This window comes from Cygnus atratus, chromosome 14 (genome assembly GCF_013377495.2).
Source record: "Cygnus atratus isolate AKBS03 ecotype Queensland, Australia chromosome 14, CAtr_DNAZoo_HiC_assembly, whole genome shotgun sequence".
Taxonomy (NCBI): Eukaryota; Metazoa; Chordata; class Aves; order Anseriformes; family Anatidae; genus Cygnus; species Cygnus atratus.
This window is the reverse complement of record NC_066375.1, coordinates 15929811-15947811: the sequence shown is the minus strand read 5'-3', so window position 1 is coordinate 15947811 and position 18001 is coordinate 15929811. Positions and strand designations below refer to the sequence as shown.

Here is an 18001-nt window from a genome sequence, read left to right as displayed (position 1 = left end):
TATGAATGAGAATGAGTCTTCAGCTACTATCAAATAGCTCGTATAATATGCAAATAGTGTTTCCATAACTATTACAGACTAAATGTATCACTTTGTTTAGATTTAACAATGGGTATAATTTGGGTTTTACATAAGCCAATATAAATCTTTATAAGTCAGAATAAGCCAGCGTGCATATTTCCTTTGCACTGTCCTTTCCTTTACTTGATCTGAATGGCTAATAGAAATTTTGGCTCAGAAGTGCTGCATGTCACACTTAACTTGGTATTGCAAGTTTGGGGCTGTGCACTGAGTTCTGCACCTCACTGTTTTATTCAATTTATATTCCTATAAAGAAAGACACAGTGAAGCCCTGTAGTGTGGAGAATGTATTCATTTACTTCTGGGAAGTAGAGGATGCTTTTCTTTCGGCTTGTGTCTAGACAGAAAACTAGGTATCAATTAATGCTACACATCTCCCATTGCACAGTATCTTGCTGCACACTTAAAAGGTATTTTTTTCTTTACCCTAACATTTGTTTTAATTGGCTTAACTAGAATCTACAAAAAATGCTACCAAGTAGCAGCCAAACTTGCCTTAAGCAGTTATTTTAGTGTCTGGGGGAGAAGAAAATAAACTGCGTAATAGCAATTTGTTTAGAAATAGCCTGTTGGAAAACTATTTTGATTAAAGAGGTTTCAACGAGCTGTCTGAGAATATCCTAATCCCAGTGCTTCCCCACTCTCACTTCTGTATTCAGAAAACTGCCAGTTTCTCTCCCTCCTAGCCCAGAAGCTACGTATATTTCCATGTGAAAACTCTCTCAGTGGTCCAGAAAGCTTCCTGCAGCGTACAGGGGGGTGGGGGTTGAGGGAAGGGGTGTCATACTAGGGAACTAGATGCAAGTGGATCACTCTCAGTCGTTCTTCATCCATAAACCAAGCTAAGGCTAGTGCTGAAAAGAGGTATCTTCTCCTGTGTCCTTTTGTAAAATAAAAAAAATACTATGTTTGCTTTACCATCTATTCTTCAGCTAACTGTTTGTTCTTTTTCCTTCTGTTCCCCTTCTATAAAGAAATAAAGAGTTTAAACATAGGTAAGACACGAGCTCTTTCCCATATAATTTGATATGGTTTGTTTGCTTCATTGTGTTTGCTTTTTGTGTTGTGCTTCTTGTGTACCGTTATGTTCTTCATGTACCATATATAGAAACATTTTATGTGCTAATTGTGTGTTATGAATATGATAAGCGTTAGCAATTATGAAATGTAGTCAAAAAGCAACCAAATAAGTTCTGACAGTAATTAGAATTTTCTAGTAGAATGCAAATATAATGAACCCCAAGCTAACTTCTATATAAACAGTTCTCACTGCCGTCTGTAATTGGTCTAAGTGATTGAGGTAAACTACAACAGCAGTTTTACGAATGCCAGAGAGGTTCACAAAAACACTAACAACTGGAAATAGGTCAAATATGCATTTTCCAGTCGTTAGAGATTTTTCTGAACCCTCTGTCCTTTTTTTATAAGTTGGTTTCTATTTTCTGTCATTGAATGCATTTCACAGCCTATGGGGCTGGTTGTGTGCAACCACTAGACGGAATCACTGTAAGGTTCATAAGGGAGGTGTAACCTTTCTGGATGTTAGGAGAAAAGGGTTTTCCTCTTAGCACTAGGCTTTCTGGATGCGAGCAGCATAGGAAACACTTGTACCTTCCTCCATGTCATACCTTGCCAGGTGGAAAGGGTTGTTCACCCTGCAGAAGATCAAGTGCAAGAACAAGGAGAGCTGCTATAAGCTCTTACATACTGTTCTGTCCATGACCTCTTTCATTTCTGCCATATAAGTTAGATGCAAAAGCCAGTCTGGAGTAAACAATATAATTTCCTGTTCATAATATATTTTGGTATATGAAGTGTAACTCCACTGGATTTTCTTATCTATATGAATTCATTCACAATTTGCTAATTGTTACTGGTGATGCTGGAGGCTCCTTATGTGCAATTATAAGCGTAGTTAATTTTTCAGGTGCTTAGAGATTTGCTCTGGGCAGCTTCTCTTTTTTGGTTATATTTCAAGAAAAGCTATTGTTAACACTGTTGATGCATGTATGAGAAGAATAGCAAGCACAAGCTGGTGCTGCCTGCACTTGCTGTCAGGCACCAGGCTTCCTAGCAGACCAGAGTAAGGTTGCAGGTGGCAGCTGCTGCCCTCACCAGGGAGGTTAGAGGAAGAGGCATTATTGGCAGAGGCCTCTGAGCAATATCAGTGTTATGGAGAATCTTTTAAAGCAACGTACATTCCTTCATTTCCTGTAATTCAAATAAAGGATTACCATGGCACAGAGAAAAGAGAAGATCTTTAGTTTTTCAGATGCCAGTTGGAGAACTATTTACTATTCATTTATGAAACACATCTCACTATTTGAGGTAAGAAACTCTTAGGTGTTTTTGGAGGCAGTGAATGCACGTTGCCTTCCACTAGTTGTCCTTGTGCCAAAGTCCCTCAGATATTTTTTGTGGAGAGTCTTCCTCCATCTGTTCCCTTACAGAGCTCAAGAGCAGAAGTAAATATAACAGGTCAGCAGCTCCAGCGAGTTGCTCCCCTGATGGGGAACAGAAGCTAATGACCCACACCTTGGCAAGACTGCCCTGAGGGAGACTGCAGAGAGAAAGACAGGGTGAGCTCCATGGACACATGCAGGACTGCATGAGAGAACAGGGAGATAAGTGCGTGTTCTACCGTTGTTCTTTACCCTGATTCATACCTTGTTCCATGCTGCAACAGCGGGACTTAGCTAAGGCTAGCTGCAGGCTGAAGGGAAGTAGGGGCACACTCGCTTAGGAAGGCAGGTGCAGGCTAGCAAATCACATCTGAAAACCCCAGAGACCTTTCCAGTCTCGCAGGGTGGCTGCTGCCCTGTGTCAGGCTGTGCTGGACCTGCAGCGGCGGTAGAGCAGCTCCCACAGGCACTGTTCAGAGCAGCCCAGACCACCGAGCCAGCAGTACGTCTGTGCTCCAGCTTGTACCTGCCTCAATTTGTCCTGATCCCCCAAAGTGGGGCTCCACATGTTCCAGAAGAGCCAGGTTAAAAGCACTCGGCAAGGCATCACAGCAGCGACACAGCAAGCAGCAGCATGTAGGTGTGTTGGCTGGTCTGCTGCTGTTGGAAAGCCCTGATGTAAATCTGGGTGTTTGCAAAGTGGAGCATGGCACAGCACTACTGTCACAGTGAAGTTGTGTTCTCAAGTGTTAAGGGCAAAGCATAGTGGAAAAAGAGAGAGCAGAAATTCAATACAATGAATAATGTGCAGGTGTTTGTATGGCTCAGAGACTTGAGAGACTGAAGAAGTGGAAAGAAATATTTTTTATATATGGCAGAGAAGATTAAGCTTTGTTTTGGAGGGATGAGAAGGAATGCGAAAAGAGTAGTCTGCTGCTGAGGGTGAGGAGAGGAACTTGGGGAATAAAGAAATTGTGCTCTGATCTCAAAAATGTCACTAGTCTCCCTGTATAACCTTGTCTACACCACTTAACCTCTCTGTGCCTCAGTTTCCTCCTCTGTAAAATGGGTATAATACCCATCTTTATAAAGTACTTGAGATTCATGCATGAAATAAAACTGCCAAGTATTTTTTTTGTTTATTGTATTTTTTCATCTCTAATTTCTACACTCCTAGACTTCAGCAGATGGTATTACCTCTGCCTATTTAATTTCAATCAAACCGATCTCCTTCCTACTTTCTACAGTTGTAGAACAAACTCTTATTGACCTAAAAATAATGGTATGCCAAAGACTGGCATAGAGGAAGATAACTGTAGAAAGTGATATTTTTGCACCTCCTCATTCCTCCAAATCTGGTCTTGACCACATAAATGCAGTTGTCTTTGTGCTGCCGATAATCCATCTGCCGAAAGTGCCCTTACTGTACTTCCAGTGAATCTGATCAAGAAATGGCTTATGTCCATCATAACTTATCTCTGCGTATCCTCACTCTTGGAGATGGGCACTTTTGCCACTTGAAACTAGGAGTGTGGATATTTGGAGGCAAATCTCTCTGGTTACTGGTAAGTAACCTTCATTTTTTTTCTTCCTGTCTTCATTTGTCTTCTATGTTTTGAAACCACCATTGACCTTATTTATGCTCACCCATAGGCTCCAAAGGCTGGAAAATGCAGATCATGCTTAAATTCCAACTAAATTGAGTTAAACTAGCCAGGCAAGATTTTGAAAATATTTCTGCGCTGCAGTTCTGTGTATATGAATGTATATATATTGCCAAGATTGACATTTCTCAATTTGCAGATGATTTGCTAAAGTAGTTCCAAAATGTGACAAGCTGTCAAAAAACATATATTTCGTAAGAGAAGTAGCTTTCCATATAAGCACACGTCGTAATCTCAAACTGAAGACAAGTTTGTCAGTAACAGAAGGTTTGGAGTTAAAGTCAGACACTTGGGGTCTCTCTGGTTGTAGTTACATAACCATCGTCATCTACCATAAGTGAGATTCTTGATAAGAATGAATAAGAACGAATTTGCTTTAGGAATAAATTTGTTATGCTTCTGCCTTCTATTTATGCAAGACCTCACAAATCTTGTGGCATAATATAAGTAACTCAGAAGCTGATTCTTTGATCTTATTTCTGTGACTTCTCCTTTCAAGGGAAGTTATTAAAAAAAAAAAAAAAAAAAAAGAAAACACGGGGTGGGGATGTTAACAGTCAGACATAAGCCAAAGAGAATTGACCTGGCATACATCTAAAGGGCTAAAAGAGCTGAAGAGGAAAGTCTGCTGTGTGGCTTTGGCTTATTGGGATCTATTACGCAACGTTTGGTATAGCAAGGAGAATGAGATTTGGAATGACAATCCTGCTGAAACACTGACCAGTTCCTAATCAAATTAAATCCTCAAACAGTACTTATTCAGATCCCACCTCCATATGGAAGGTGTCAGACTTTCTTTCCAGATCTCTGTGTGTCTGATGAATATCTAAGCTCTGAAAGCCTGTGAAGTTTTTAGACTGCTCAGCTGATTCTGTTCTATGCTTTCTTTTTCTCTAAAGCAACAATCCCGCTCATAAATACTATCTGGCCGTGAACCCTGTTTCGGGCTCACTCTATGTATCCGACACCAACAGTCGACGGATATACAGAGTCAAATCCCTCACTGGCACAAAAGACCTAGCTGGTAATTCGGAAGTGGTAGCAGGGACCGGAGAGCAATGCCTGCCCTTTGATGAAGCCAGATGTGGAGATGGAGGGAAAGCAGTGGACGCAACCCTAATGAGCCCTCGAGGTAACGTAGTAAAAGAAGCCAGAGAAAATGACTGTGTGAGGCTAGGCTGGATGTGGAAATAATTATCTGGCAATTAAATCACTACTTGCTTGGTAATTTTTATTCCGTGCTTTAATTACAGTGGATTGGCAAGTGTTCGTGCTTTGTTTAGTTAAAGCAAACTTTATTACCCCAACACTGAATGCTGCAAAAGGAGAACAGAACACAAATTAGCAGGGTAACGCTCATTCCAAGAAGCAAACATGTAAACTGGGAAAGAAAATACAGTTTGTAATATAGCATTTTGGAAGAAAATCTTCCTCCTGTGGTATTTTTCTTAGCTTTTATTTTATGTGTTCCCTTTTTCTTCAAAGGGGGGGGGGAGGGGAAGAATTTTTGCCCTTTCGAGTTCCTAATTTTTAGCAACAAAAAAAAAAAAGTTACATAGAGATTTGGGAATGTATTGCTTTTTAAGATTTTTTTTTTTTCATCTTAATTGTAAATATGAATTACTCAGGTGTATTGCCAGATGTTTGAAACATCTTTGTGTTTTCTTACACTGGTTGAAGGTAACTAGATAATAGTAAAAGTGAATAAAAATGAGAGGTTCTGTTTCTTTGTATAGGTAATAGTTTCAGTTTATAGGTACAAAGTATGTTCGTGGGACAGCACAGCTTGCATGCTTTAAGATAAGCCTCTTCATTGAAGTTGAGAAGATAAAGCTGTATCTTTGACTGGGCAATGGGATGAGTACTGCAACCACTTTAAGGCAAAATTTTTAGATGAATATTTTATTTTAGCCCAAGAAATGGACAGACAACACAGTGCACCAAATTAAAGCAGGCAAGTCAAGTGAGAAAAAGCCTGCCCTCCTTCATGACAGGCAGCAGCATCCTTCTGTTCCTTCTTTTGTTTTCTATTCCTTTCCTCTTTGAGGATGTGCAAAGTGAAAGGCATTGAACCTTTTTTTTTTTTTTTCCCTACTAGGCTTGAAACCCTGGTCATTTAAAAACACCCGATATTCTGCCCGTATTCTTTATTGTAGCAGGTCAAAGAATTTAAAAACATCCTGGAAGAATGTAATGTTTTATTATTTTTTCGAAACTTTTGAACCAATTCTAAAAGAATTCTAACAGTACCTCACATTTCTGAGATTATTTTTTTTTTATTGCGTCTATGTGATACTTCATACAGAATTTAAATTTAGAAATAAGTTGATGCATTCTGCTGACAACTTGGTATGTTTTGGGGATTTGTTTGGTCCTTAAAGCCCCAAAGGATAAACGTGCCTTGTGCCATTTCTTCAGCAGAAGTACAGCTACTTGGAGGGTTCCAGAACCAGGCTCAGAAGCCAAAGGTACACGTTGGAAGGCAGGAGAAGTGAACAAACTTTACCATCTTGTAAACTTGTTAATGAGATTAAGCCTACCTTGAAGCTAGGAGCTTTGCTGAGGACTGTTTTTCATACTTGCAGGAATCGCAGTGGATAAGTATGGACTCATGTATTTTGTTGATGCCACAATGATTCGAAAAGTGGATCAGAATGGAATTATATCGACTCTGCTGGGCTCCAATGACCTAACTGCCGTTCGACCTCTAAGCTGCGATTCCAGCATGGATGTCAGCCAGGTAGACTCTTGCTGCTTTTTTTCCTGTCAGCATTAGAAGAGATGGGCATCTATTTTGGATGACTGCTTGGCCACTTAAGAAATACATTAGGCATCACAAGATGATAGCATATTTGATTCATTACTGAAATGAGTGAACCATCTTTTTACTGTGGTTAACACAGGTTATTTATGCAACTATAGAGAAATAAGGTTGAGATAATGGGAGTTATTGTCTTAATTGCCTGTTTTTCTGTAATTATTGTAGAGCTTTCACAATGTAGCATTCATTCTTTGCACAGAAACACAATTAGCGGAAGTTACCACTGCACATAGCTTTAATATTTCCGAAAAAGAAAATAATAATTGTTTGAAGTAGCTGCAGTTCATGACTTAGTTTCATGATTTACGCTGATAAACCCCTCACTAATTTGCTGTTGTTACACATGGAATTTTAAACACTAGAAGTGTACTTTTCAGTTACGAGTTTTACAGTAATAATTTGTGCAACTCATAGGTACGGCTGGAGTGGCCTACTGATCTCGCTGTCAATCCCATGGACAACTCACTTTATGTCTTAGAGAACAATGTTATTTTACGGATCACAGAAAACCATCAAGTTAGCATTATTGCTGGACGCCCCATGCACTGCCAGGTTCCTGGTATAGACTATTCTCTTAGCAAACTGGCTATTCATTCTGCACTTGAATCAGCCAGTGCCATTGCCATCTCACACACAGGAGTTCTTTACATCAGTGAGACAGATGAAAAAAAAATTAATCGGCTACGCCAGGTAACTACCAATGGAGAAATATGCCTTCTTGCAGGGGCAGCTTCAGACTGTGATTGCAAAAATGATGTCAACTGTAATTGCTATTCTGGGGATGATGGGTATGCCACTGATGCCATCTTAAATTCACCATCTTCCTTAGCTGTGGCCCCAGATGGTACCATCTACATAGCTGATCTTGGAAATATCCGCATTAGGGCTGTCAGTAAAAACAGGCCCATTCTTAATTCTTTTAACCAATATGAAGCTGCATCTCCAGGAGAACAGGAGCTGTATGTCTTCAATGCTGACGGGATTCACCAGTACACTCTCAGCCTTGTTACCGGGGAGTACTTGTACAATTTCACCTATAGCAGCGATAACGATGTCACGGAGGTGATGGACAGCAATGGCAACTCCTTGAAGGTCCGTCGGGATGCCAGTGGAATGCCCCGCCACTTACTGATGCCAGATAATCAGATTGTCACGCTGGCTGTTGGCACTAATGGTGGACTCAAGCTAGTTTCAACGCAGACCCTGGAAATTGGATTAATGACTTATAACGGGAACAGTGGTCTCTTAGCAACGAAGAGTGATGAAACAGGATGGACAACATTTTATGAGTAAGAATGTTTTTGGATATATTAAGCATACATTTATTTTTCAAATGGTAGTGATTAGGCCCTGAAGTGATCCTACTGAAATTTGTTGTAGGCTTTTCACTGATGCTGAATAAGGCCTTTGCCTCTCAGTCTAGTACGATGCTGGACGTGATTAAGTGGCTGCTTGATCTCATCGGTTTTGCCATGTCCTTTAGGTGGGTACGGAACCACCTAAATTCCTGCCCATAGTTTGAGGCCAGTGAGGAATTTCACTCACCTCCAACACGAAGGACTGTGTGTGACATTCAGAAACATGTTTTTGTTTCACTAGCTTGGGCCCCTGTTCTTAGTCATCAGCAAGACCGCAGATAATTCAAATCCAAACCAGCCCCCAGCAATCTATTGCTCCTACTGAGTTGCCCATGTCTATAAACCTAAATACAGCGGTTTCTTTTGGAGCTGAAATTATCTTTCTGTTCAGACTCATATATTACTCATGGTTGATAAAATGTTGATTAACTTTACTGATTGTTCATTCTTGAGACAAGTGAGGAAATTACATCCCCAGCTATCTGTCAGACCCCTGTGTAACTTGCATAATTTGTAGATAACCCAAAAGCACATTGGTGTTCATGAGCGTATAGATTAAAAAGACAGAATTTCCTCTTTAAATGAAATTCATCAGATGAAGTTCAAAACTATATTAAAAATACAGAAACGCTAGTCAGGTTTTCTTTAATAGTTAGCCTATTCTTAACAGTCTTATTGCCATTTACTGACCAAACATTTTTTAAAATAGAATCTAAATGGAACATTCAAAATGTATGTATGACGTTTAAGTATGACAAGTCTGATGCTTTTTTTTCAGATAGTTAATTAATAATTGCTATATATCATTTCTCAAGTTACTAGCTAGAAAGGGTAAACAGGGTTTTATATTTAACTTGTATAGGCTTATCTATAGACTTATCTTTAAGGTTACAGAATAGTGATGATGCACACCTTTTTTAGTTTATTACTGTATTCATCTTGGCCGCCACTTTCTTATTTTTTAGAGAAAATATAAGTAATGCAAGATTATAAGAAACTGTATTCAGTCTGCTGAATACATCTAAATTAGCATTGCACATCAGCGTTTTGTCCACGATGCCTTTCTTTCCCTTAAAAAGGAAAGCATTGCCCTCTTGTGGCCGTCCTCAGATGTGGCCCTGGAAATGGAACCGCTGATTTTTCATATGGACTGTTGGTAGAGATTTGTGGTTTTATTTCCTCTTTAATATTTTACTAAAGAGTGTTTCGTTAACACACATTAGTTACAAAAATAATCCAGTTCTGTTATTCCTCTATTTTATGTGAAACGTCACCCTGAAAATGCTCATGGAATTTAATTTGTACGGAATATCGATGTATGCATGTGTATATGCAGACTGACACATACACTATTTTAATATATATGTGTGAAGTTATAGATACATAGTGCATGTGTGTATGCATGGAGCGATGTACAGTGGGAACAGACAAGACTCTTCAATAGTGTAACAGCTAACAGCAGGCTCATATGGGGAAGATTTAGGGTTGGTTTGGGGCATGAAGCACACATCTTTGAAGTGGTCCTCAGTGGTATTCCACTTGGCCTTAGGAGCATCCTAAGAGAATGCTACAGTTTTCTTCTTGAATCAGCTTGTATTTCTTTATTATTTTTTTTAAGAGAGGGAGAATAAGTGTGCATGTACATGTATGTGGCTCTGCACCTTACCCTGTTCTATGGTAGGTCCAAAGCTGCTCTTGCTCCTTTCTGCAATACTGTGGATGAAACTGTCCTGTCTTCTCCCACCTACAAGCCATTGAGCTTGTGTAGTCCGCGTTTCAAACCTCAAAGACCAGAATGTTAGCAATAAAAAGGTGACACAGGTGCCATAATACTGGACATGGGAAAACGAGTGTTACCACTGAGCCTGATGAAGGGATGCAGTCCAGATGTTTGTAGCTCTCTGTGAGTGTTACAAACAAATGCTGAAATGCATCTCATGACTGAACTATGATGTCCATCACATCCCTGTGGGCCTGTTTGGTGGCGCAGCATGTGTGAGCTGGTTGTGGCCAGCTCAGAGGCGCTGGGCTGTCCAGCACTATCTCCACGCTGCAGGCGGCATCGCCCAGCAGCTCACACACCTGTGGGGCGCTGGTGGCTGCTGGTCCATGCGGGCAGCGCCGTGCGGCTGCCGACACAGGAACCTGAACCCGCTCTGCCGGGTCTGGGCATGGTGAAGCGGTGTGCTAGGAAGTTGGTAGTGGGCACAGGGAGATGGTGGGGTTTTTAAGGTACTAGGATTTTAAAAGGATCCATTCACTCCCTGGAATTTTGTTAATAGAAAAAGCTTGCAGTGAAACTGTGCTCTAGCTGGGATAACAAAAGCTCCATAATTTCAGTGCATCCATCAGATCTGACTCATCTAGCCTGATGCTGTGTCATACTGTGATAGGTAGTAGCTGCTTCTAAAGAAGATACAAGATGTCCCAGACTGATCAGTATATTTTTCTGTTGCCACATTTTCTTTTTTGATTTGTTTAGAATTGGGTTCATGTCATGAAGAAGAAAAGTATATAAGCATATAATTCCTGTAAAACTTTATTCTTATTATTCAGATAAATGCCTGGTTTTTGTAGTCTACTGAGCACTTGCTCTCAAGAATACATAAATTCAAAAAAAAATCAATAATGTCACTTCTAAATTACAGAGTACATAAAAGTTTTGTTCTATTTTATTTTTTTTTTACTTTTCATTTTTTAAAATAGGATTTTATTGATGCAATGCATGAAAAAGCAACGCTTTCCTTATACATTGGTATTGCAATCTATATATATATCATTAAGTAGTGATTTTTTATGTCTAGTTTATAAACTAAATGGTCTGCAGATCATCATAGAGTACTGTTGTTGTCTTATAAACCCTTTTAATCTCTGTCATTTCTCTTTTCAAATAGTATGACCAGCACTGGGAAAAATGCCCCATGACAGGGGTGGCAAAACACTGGTTTTCTAGAAATAGCATTAGAATATTTTCATTTTTCTGTTTCAGTCTCTGTACATACTCATCCATATTTGCTCTTAGACAGTCCTTGCACTTTGAACAGAGATTTTCAGTGACTAGCCCACAGCAATCCCCAGGAATTTTTCCTGAGTTAATTAAAAACCCAGCAATGTGAATGAGGAGTTTAAATTAATCTGTCTCGTTTGCATTACCTGAAATATATTTGCTGATGGGGAGTTTCACCAGCCATTTTTCTGGATGTTCACCAGGCTCTATATAGTCACTCTGAAACCACTCATCGACTTTTCTAGTTTTGTCCTAAATAACATCGTCTCTTCTGTAATATTTGACACCAAAGTATTCTCTTCATACCTCTGCTAATCACTAGGCATGCCATAGTAGCCCATATACAGACAGGGGGTATCCCATTATTGACCTTTTAGGTTTCTGAAAATCCATTTTTTGTGCTGCTTGTTTTTCCTTGCTAGGTGAATGTTTGGCTGGATCAAGTTCTCCCTTCATCTATGCCTTATGCATACTTTGCTGTACTTTTTTATGGATCCTTTTATGTAGACTTAACCAAAACCCCTTTCATAGATTATCTACGTGTGTATATTATCTTTTATCCAGTATCTTGTTGATATGGTAAAACATACGTGTATATATATATGTATTTATATTCTAATGGGTAGAAACTTGTGACTTTCATTAAGAAAAATCATGCTGCTTAATCTTCGTTTGATCCTGAACTGCTTAAATGAACACACTATATTATTGGTTCCTTCTAGGTCGCATGATGCTTTGTTTTATTGATTTACTTCTTTGCCTAATGCTTCCGTTGGTTCTGGTAAGACTTGTTGCTCCACAGGTGATTTTTTTCCTTCCTTCTCCATAGTCAGTTGAATGGGTGCAGCCATTTGCAATGGATTTGAAAGGCATATTTTATATTTGTGTTAACTCAGGAGCCTATTTTGTATATTAATTTTGGAGATATGCTGTACAGTTCAGGTGGCCTGCTTTGAGGTTTCTGAATGATTTAATTGTAAAAAATCATGTTGAAAGCACTGGGGTTTTTTTCTTCTTTACAGCTAAACACAGACCTACAAAGAAATCATCTAGCTTCGTGATACTAAATGTACCACTCTTCTCTTCTGTTACTCTCAGGCAGCGCAAAGGATTTACCAGTTCTCTTCCAGGCTTCTCAATCCCTGGATTTCTACACTGGAAGGACGACCAGTTGGTTTCAGTCTCTACCTAAACTTTTCCCTTTATCTACACAGGACATTTTTTCCTTGTCTTTCTGCTGTGCGCTTTGGTAGCGGCTGGGTGAGAGACTCTTGCACAAGTAGAGAATTGCAGCAACTAGAGGAATACTGATTTTGTGTTTCAGGTCCCCTTTTCTTGCCCTTAAAATCCAAAGGATTGCTTCTTTAGCATATGTATGCACAGAAATATAGCATATGAAAGGAAAGGGAGAAATGGTATGATTTGATTCCAGGGAGCATTCCTACTTTGCCCCCTCCCCGGGCTTTATAACTCTAAATAAATCTAGTGGCTGCTCTAAGGTTCAATAAACTCATGGAGAGCCCTCTTACTTTTTTATTATTATTATTTATTTTTATGCTTCTGGAGCACTTAATTAATCTTATAAGGTATATTTTGACTGCTGCCCTTTGTGCAGCTGCAACCTGTCCTGTTCTTTAATTTCTCATTCTTCATCTTTATGAGCAAAAGATTCACCCAAAAATGCAGTGCAAGTACCACAGATAAGATCTAAATGAAATGATTATGTTCTCAAGCTGATGTCTCTTATTGCAAATTTATTCCTTGATATGTCATTTAAAATCCTACTTAGTAGTTTTCACTAAGTATTCAGTTGCAAATGTGCAGTGTACGCAATTGTATGTTGTAGTATCCATAACGATGCCACTTCTGTAGAGTGAAATGCAACAAATAAGCTATAGATGAATTTACTAACTGTAATTGAGCCACATATCACTCTGTATATCCATAATAATCAATTTTAAAAGAGACTAGCCTGAATTTACACTCATGTAGCTGAGATCCGTATCTCTAAAATTAATATTTCATCATCATAGACTCTTTCAACAACAGAGAAATAGTTAGGGCCAAAATGTTCTTGAAAATCTGTTTCATTCTGTATTTTTGCAAAAAATTGGTGCATTATTAATACATTGGGTATTGAAATGAACATATATCCTCATGCTTTTTTGCTCTTACTAACTTTTCTATTAGCTATGATCATGAAGGGCGCCTGACCAATGTAACACGTCCCACTGGAGTGGTAACTAGCCTTCATCGAGAAATGGAAAAGTCTATTACCATCGACATTGAGAATTCTAATCGGGATGATGATGTCACGGTCATCACAAATCTCTCCTCTGTGGAGGCTTCCTATACAGTTGTTCAAGGTACCAAAGTGCACTTCTCAGCACATCTCCTAACCACACACACAATTTGAGAAAGCAATTCTCAAAAGATTTGTGTCATAAGTACAGTCATGAGCAGGGGAAAAAGTATAAGGTTTGCAAGACAAACTCTCATAAAGCTCATTCCTAAAATGACAGGTCTTCAGGACAGGTAAGAGACATTTCACAATCATACTTTGCTTCAAATATGTGTGGTCATTATCTGCTGATGAAAGTTAGTCCTGCTGTTACCTCTTGTATCAGGTTCACTTTACCCACTCACATATTTCTCTGTACTTCACTGCAAAATTGGTTCTGACTTCACTGCCACAAAGATGCGGTCTGACTGATGAATGTTGGCTATCTGTATAAAAGCCCTTGTGGAGAAACAGGCTCAGGTACTTTTTATTATTAGACATAAATCTTCCAAATTTTTAGACTACCATTAAGTAAAATGTAAAACAACACCAGCGGATGATCTTGTGCCATAATTAGCACATCAGAGAACAGCATGACAGCCCAAGCATGTCAGAAGAGATTATCAACAAAATGGTTAAATGTTTATGTAGAGCTTTCCAGCATCCACCCATCGTTTCTGATGAAGCAAAAGCAATCACAGTTATCAAAGATAGACCAAAAGAAGTTTGGTGAATGATGAGGATTTTTTAATTAAGATATAATGTCACTGGAATAAGAATATCATCACTGAACAATAGTGTCTTCCTGACATAAATGTCAACATTTATACACTATTATACCGTGACATGCATGGTTACAAAGACTTTATTTCTCTAATACCAGTTGATTAATTATGTAGATGCTGTTCTTTTGTCAGACAAATATTGATGCTTTGGTGACAGCTGCACACTACAGCTCTCCATCCTGATTGTCTTAGAATAGATGTCACCGTGTCAGAGTTGAGAGAATAGCGCTGCTGTAAAAGTACTGGATTACTTTTATAACTTTTCTCAGAAAGCAAAAAGGCCAGGTGTGTCATTGGCTAGGACAGTTCTTGTGTGGCAGAATGAAGAATGACAAATAGGGGACTGTGGCTGCCAGCTTGTATTGTTGGAGCCTCGTACCTTGAGGATTTAAAGCTAAACTAATTCTGTTCAAAGCACCTCCTTGGAGACAGTTTCTAAACAGAGACAGAAAAAGAAGAGGAGCTTACTTGTTCACACCCATAAAGAGTCCAACAGTTGTGTGGAGTTTTTTGTTTGTTTGTTTTTTTGTTTTCTTTTTATCCTAGAATTTAATGTTTTGTTGTTTATCCAGCAGTTCAGTTTTCAGGACTTTTTGTTCATATTAGAAATAAATTACGTTGTTGAAATATATCACTGTGCATTTTGATTCATAATTAAGACTAAAGGAAAAACGTAATGAAATAAACATAGTATCTCTCTGCAGGCTCACTGTTACACTACTGTTCTTTACATGAATCAGTAACATCTGTAATTTCCACCATAGTACCACGTAAGTGGTAATTGCAGGCTGACTTCATTTAACATCAACAGGAGTGCAATAAAAAAACAATCAAATTAAGCTATGTGTTTTCTTTATGACTGGAGTAGCTAAATTATTTTCTTTTCATTATTGCTGTAGATCAAGTGAGGAACAGCTACCAGCTCTGTAATAATGGTACTTTGAGAGTGATGTATGCCAATGGCATGAGCATTAGCTTTCACAGCGAACCTCACGTCCTGGCCGGGACTGTAACTCCCACCATAGGACGATGTAACATTTCTCTACCAATGGAAAATGGTTTGAACTCAATTGAATGGCGTCTGAGGAAAGAACAGATTAAAGGCAAAGTGACTGTGTTTGGAAGGAAGCTCAGGGTAAGTAGAATTATTGTAGTGGCAGCATTACAATAATGGTCTTTTCTTCTGTGGGCAGACAACTTTCCATTTAGAAGACCATGTCTTTTCTATTTTTACTTCTTGAAAATGTGCAGCTCTCGGATTGTCTTTGGTGTGAGAATCTTTTCTTTGTCTGAGAGGCCAGTTAAGTACATGGAATCACCTTCTGTAATAAACTGTAGAATTTTCATTACTAAAAGCATTCCAAAAGAGGTTGGTAAAAATACCCGGAATATTGCTGCAAGTGAGGAAAAAAAAATCTAGCCAGTCATTTGTAAAAATTCTAGGGCACGCTTTACACAGTTAGTCTGTCAAGCCAACACTATTACTGTTGGAGTGGTTACATTCTGCTTCCCTAAAATCCCCCTACAGTTGCATCAAGACAGGCATATTGTGTTGATTCCCTTTCCTAAATGGCATGATTGGAAGATAATTGCCAGAATTACAAAGTCATAAGCATAGGAAATAAAAGACACTCTGGTCATGTAATCCATCCCCTGCCAAATGAAAGATCTGCTGCATCCAGATTAACCCCATGCTCTGCTCATCTAGCTTGTATTTCACCCCTTAAATACCCAAACCTTCTCTGGTTTCCTCAGCATATATAGTTTTGAAAGGGTTTTGAGATACTGGGCAGAAAGAAAAAAATGTAGCGCTGATCCAAATCCGGGTTCTTCCAAATAATTCCTTAATGTCATTGGTCATGAGATACAGTTCTGTATGTTCAAGATGACCACATTAAATGCAATATATGTAGCCAACTACTCAGTAATTTACAAAAATTAATTAGACTAGGATGTTAAATTTTGATATTTCCTATTGCTTAACATTTAATTCACAGTCTTGAACTAACAAGTCTTTCCTTATTTTCACAAATCCTCAGAATGTGCACGTATTTGTGAGAGAGGGAAGATTAGACGAAAAATGGAATAAGATTAGCAGCTAATCCTTAATGGTTAAATTTCATGGCTGTGTAATTGATTTTTGATGTGTTGACCTGCAGAAATTGACTGTAAGTAGAAAATAGATCAGCTCTGCATTTTGACTAGGTGTTCAAAATAAAAATAAATAGGACCTTAAAATGAAACTGCTGTAATCCTAACTCTCAATACTAAAAATTTAATAGAGGTACTTGTGGTAATTAGCTGAAGTTAAACACGTCTTAGAGCTGAAACCTCGCTTGAGATGGATTTTCTTGCATCATGTTTATGCAAATCAAAACACCGCTTTATCTAGCAACACCTCAACATTTAATTGTCTGGTGTTAGTTCCTGTAACAATAATCACATATCCATTTAGCTCTTTTAAATGAAAATCACTATGAGATTATAACAGGTTGAGTGGACTGAAAATGAAATTTGAAAATGAGGGAGAAAGCATAGAATTTATTTGCATCTCATTTTTATTCTAATTCATCTTTATAAATTGTTTAGTGAATGAAATAGAGCAACTGTGCTGGAAAATCGGGGGGAGCAGGTGGTAGGCAGGGCAGCTGTGGCACCTATAGGTACAGACGGGGAAGGGCTGCAGCAGAACAGACACAGTGTCAGGAAGACCAATGGGAGGGCATGTGGAGCCATTGCCTGAATCCCAAATTCAGGATGAACTATTAGTGAAAGGTGTTGTTATGTGGGACTCATCTCTTAGAGAACTTACTGTTAATTTTCATTCTTGGATTTATTCGTATGTGTTGGCAGCTGAATGTGAAGTACAGGTGGAAGTACAGACCCTTCAACTGGGTTGAAGACGATAGAGCAGTTGTTCCTTCATTCTTTGCTCCCATTTCTTATAAGTATCAGACACACGAACAGAAGCGGGAACAAACGTGGACCTCCTCCAGCCACGTGCATCAGGCACAAAGTCACACGAGCTTAACAAACACGATGTGTTTTAATAGGGGCAGACCATGAAAGTGGTTGTACCAAGTAACTTGCACAACGACTGCATGTCCCTGAAGGCTTTGAACCCTTTTTGCTCTGAGACTTTTGCCCTTTTCTCCAGGTAGTGCTGTCACCTGTGCTTCCCCAGCTACACGCACCTGGAGGCGGTCGGGCTGTACCTGCAGGGCTCTGTGGACGTGCCTGGGTGGGCTTTGGGTCCCCTGGAAGGGGAGAGCTGTACCTCCCCTTTACATCACCCAACTCACTGTCCGCTACTATTTTATGTGCCTCACGTCCGATGTCTTGCTAGTATTTTCAGATAAAGTCTAGATAATTTCATTCAGAAGAGGTTTTGATACACTGCAACTTAAGGGATTTTTGTTGCAAGACCTCTTACCAACGCACAGAAGGGCTCTTCCCTATTGTGACTTGTTCAGCAGCAGCGAAAGGAAGTAACAGATGTGCATGTAGGTAGCAGAACAAAAGAGAAATGGCTTGTTAGATAATCTTCAGTCATGATATTTGCCATAGTGTTATTAGTGTTCCCAAGAAGAGTGGGAGTTCGT

At 39.1% G+C, this 18001-nt stretch overlaps 1 protein-coding gene across 1 annotated transcript in view; it reads left to right on the top strand.

Moving 5' to 3' along the window:
• TENM2 (teneurin transmembrane protein 2) overlaps window positions 1–18001 on the top strand; it is a 511804-nt gene that overhangs the window by 484007 nt on the left and 9796 nt on the right. The window contains 6 exon segments of the mRNA XM_050713566.1: window positions 1056–1076; window positions 5047–5279; window positions 6733–6887; window positions 7383–8257; window positions 13524–13699; window positions 15299–15534. Of these exon segments, the coding sequence (XP_050569523.1) occupies window positions 1056–1076; window positions 5047–5279; window positions 6733–6887; window positions 7383–8257; window positions 13524–13699; window positions 15299–15534 (1696 nt within the window).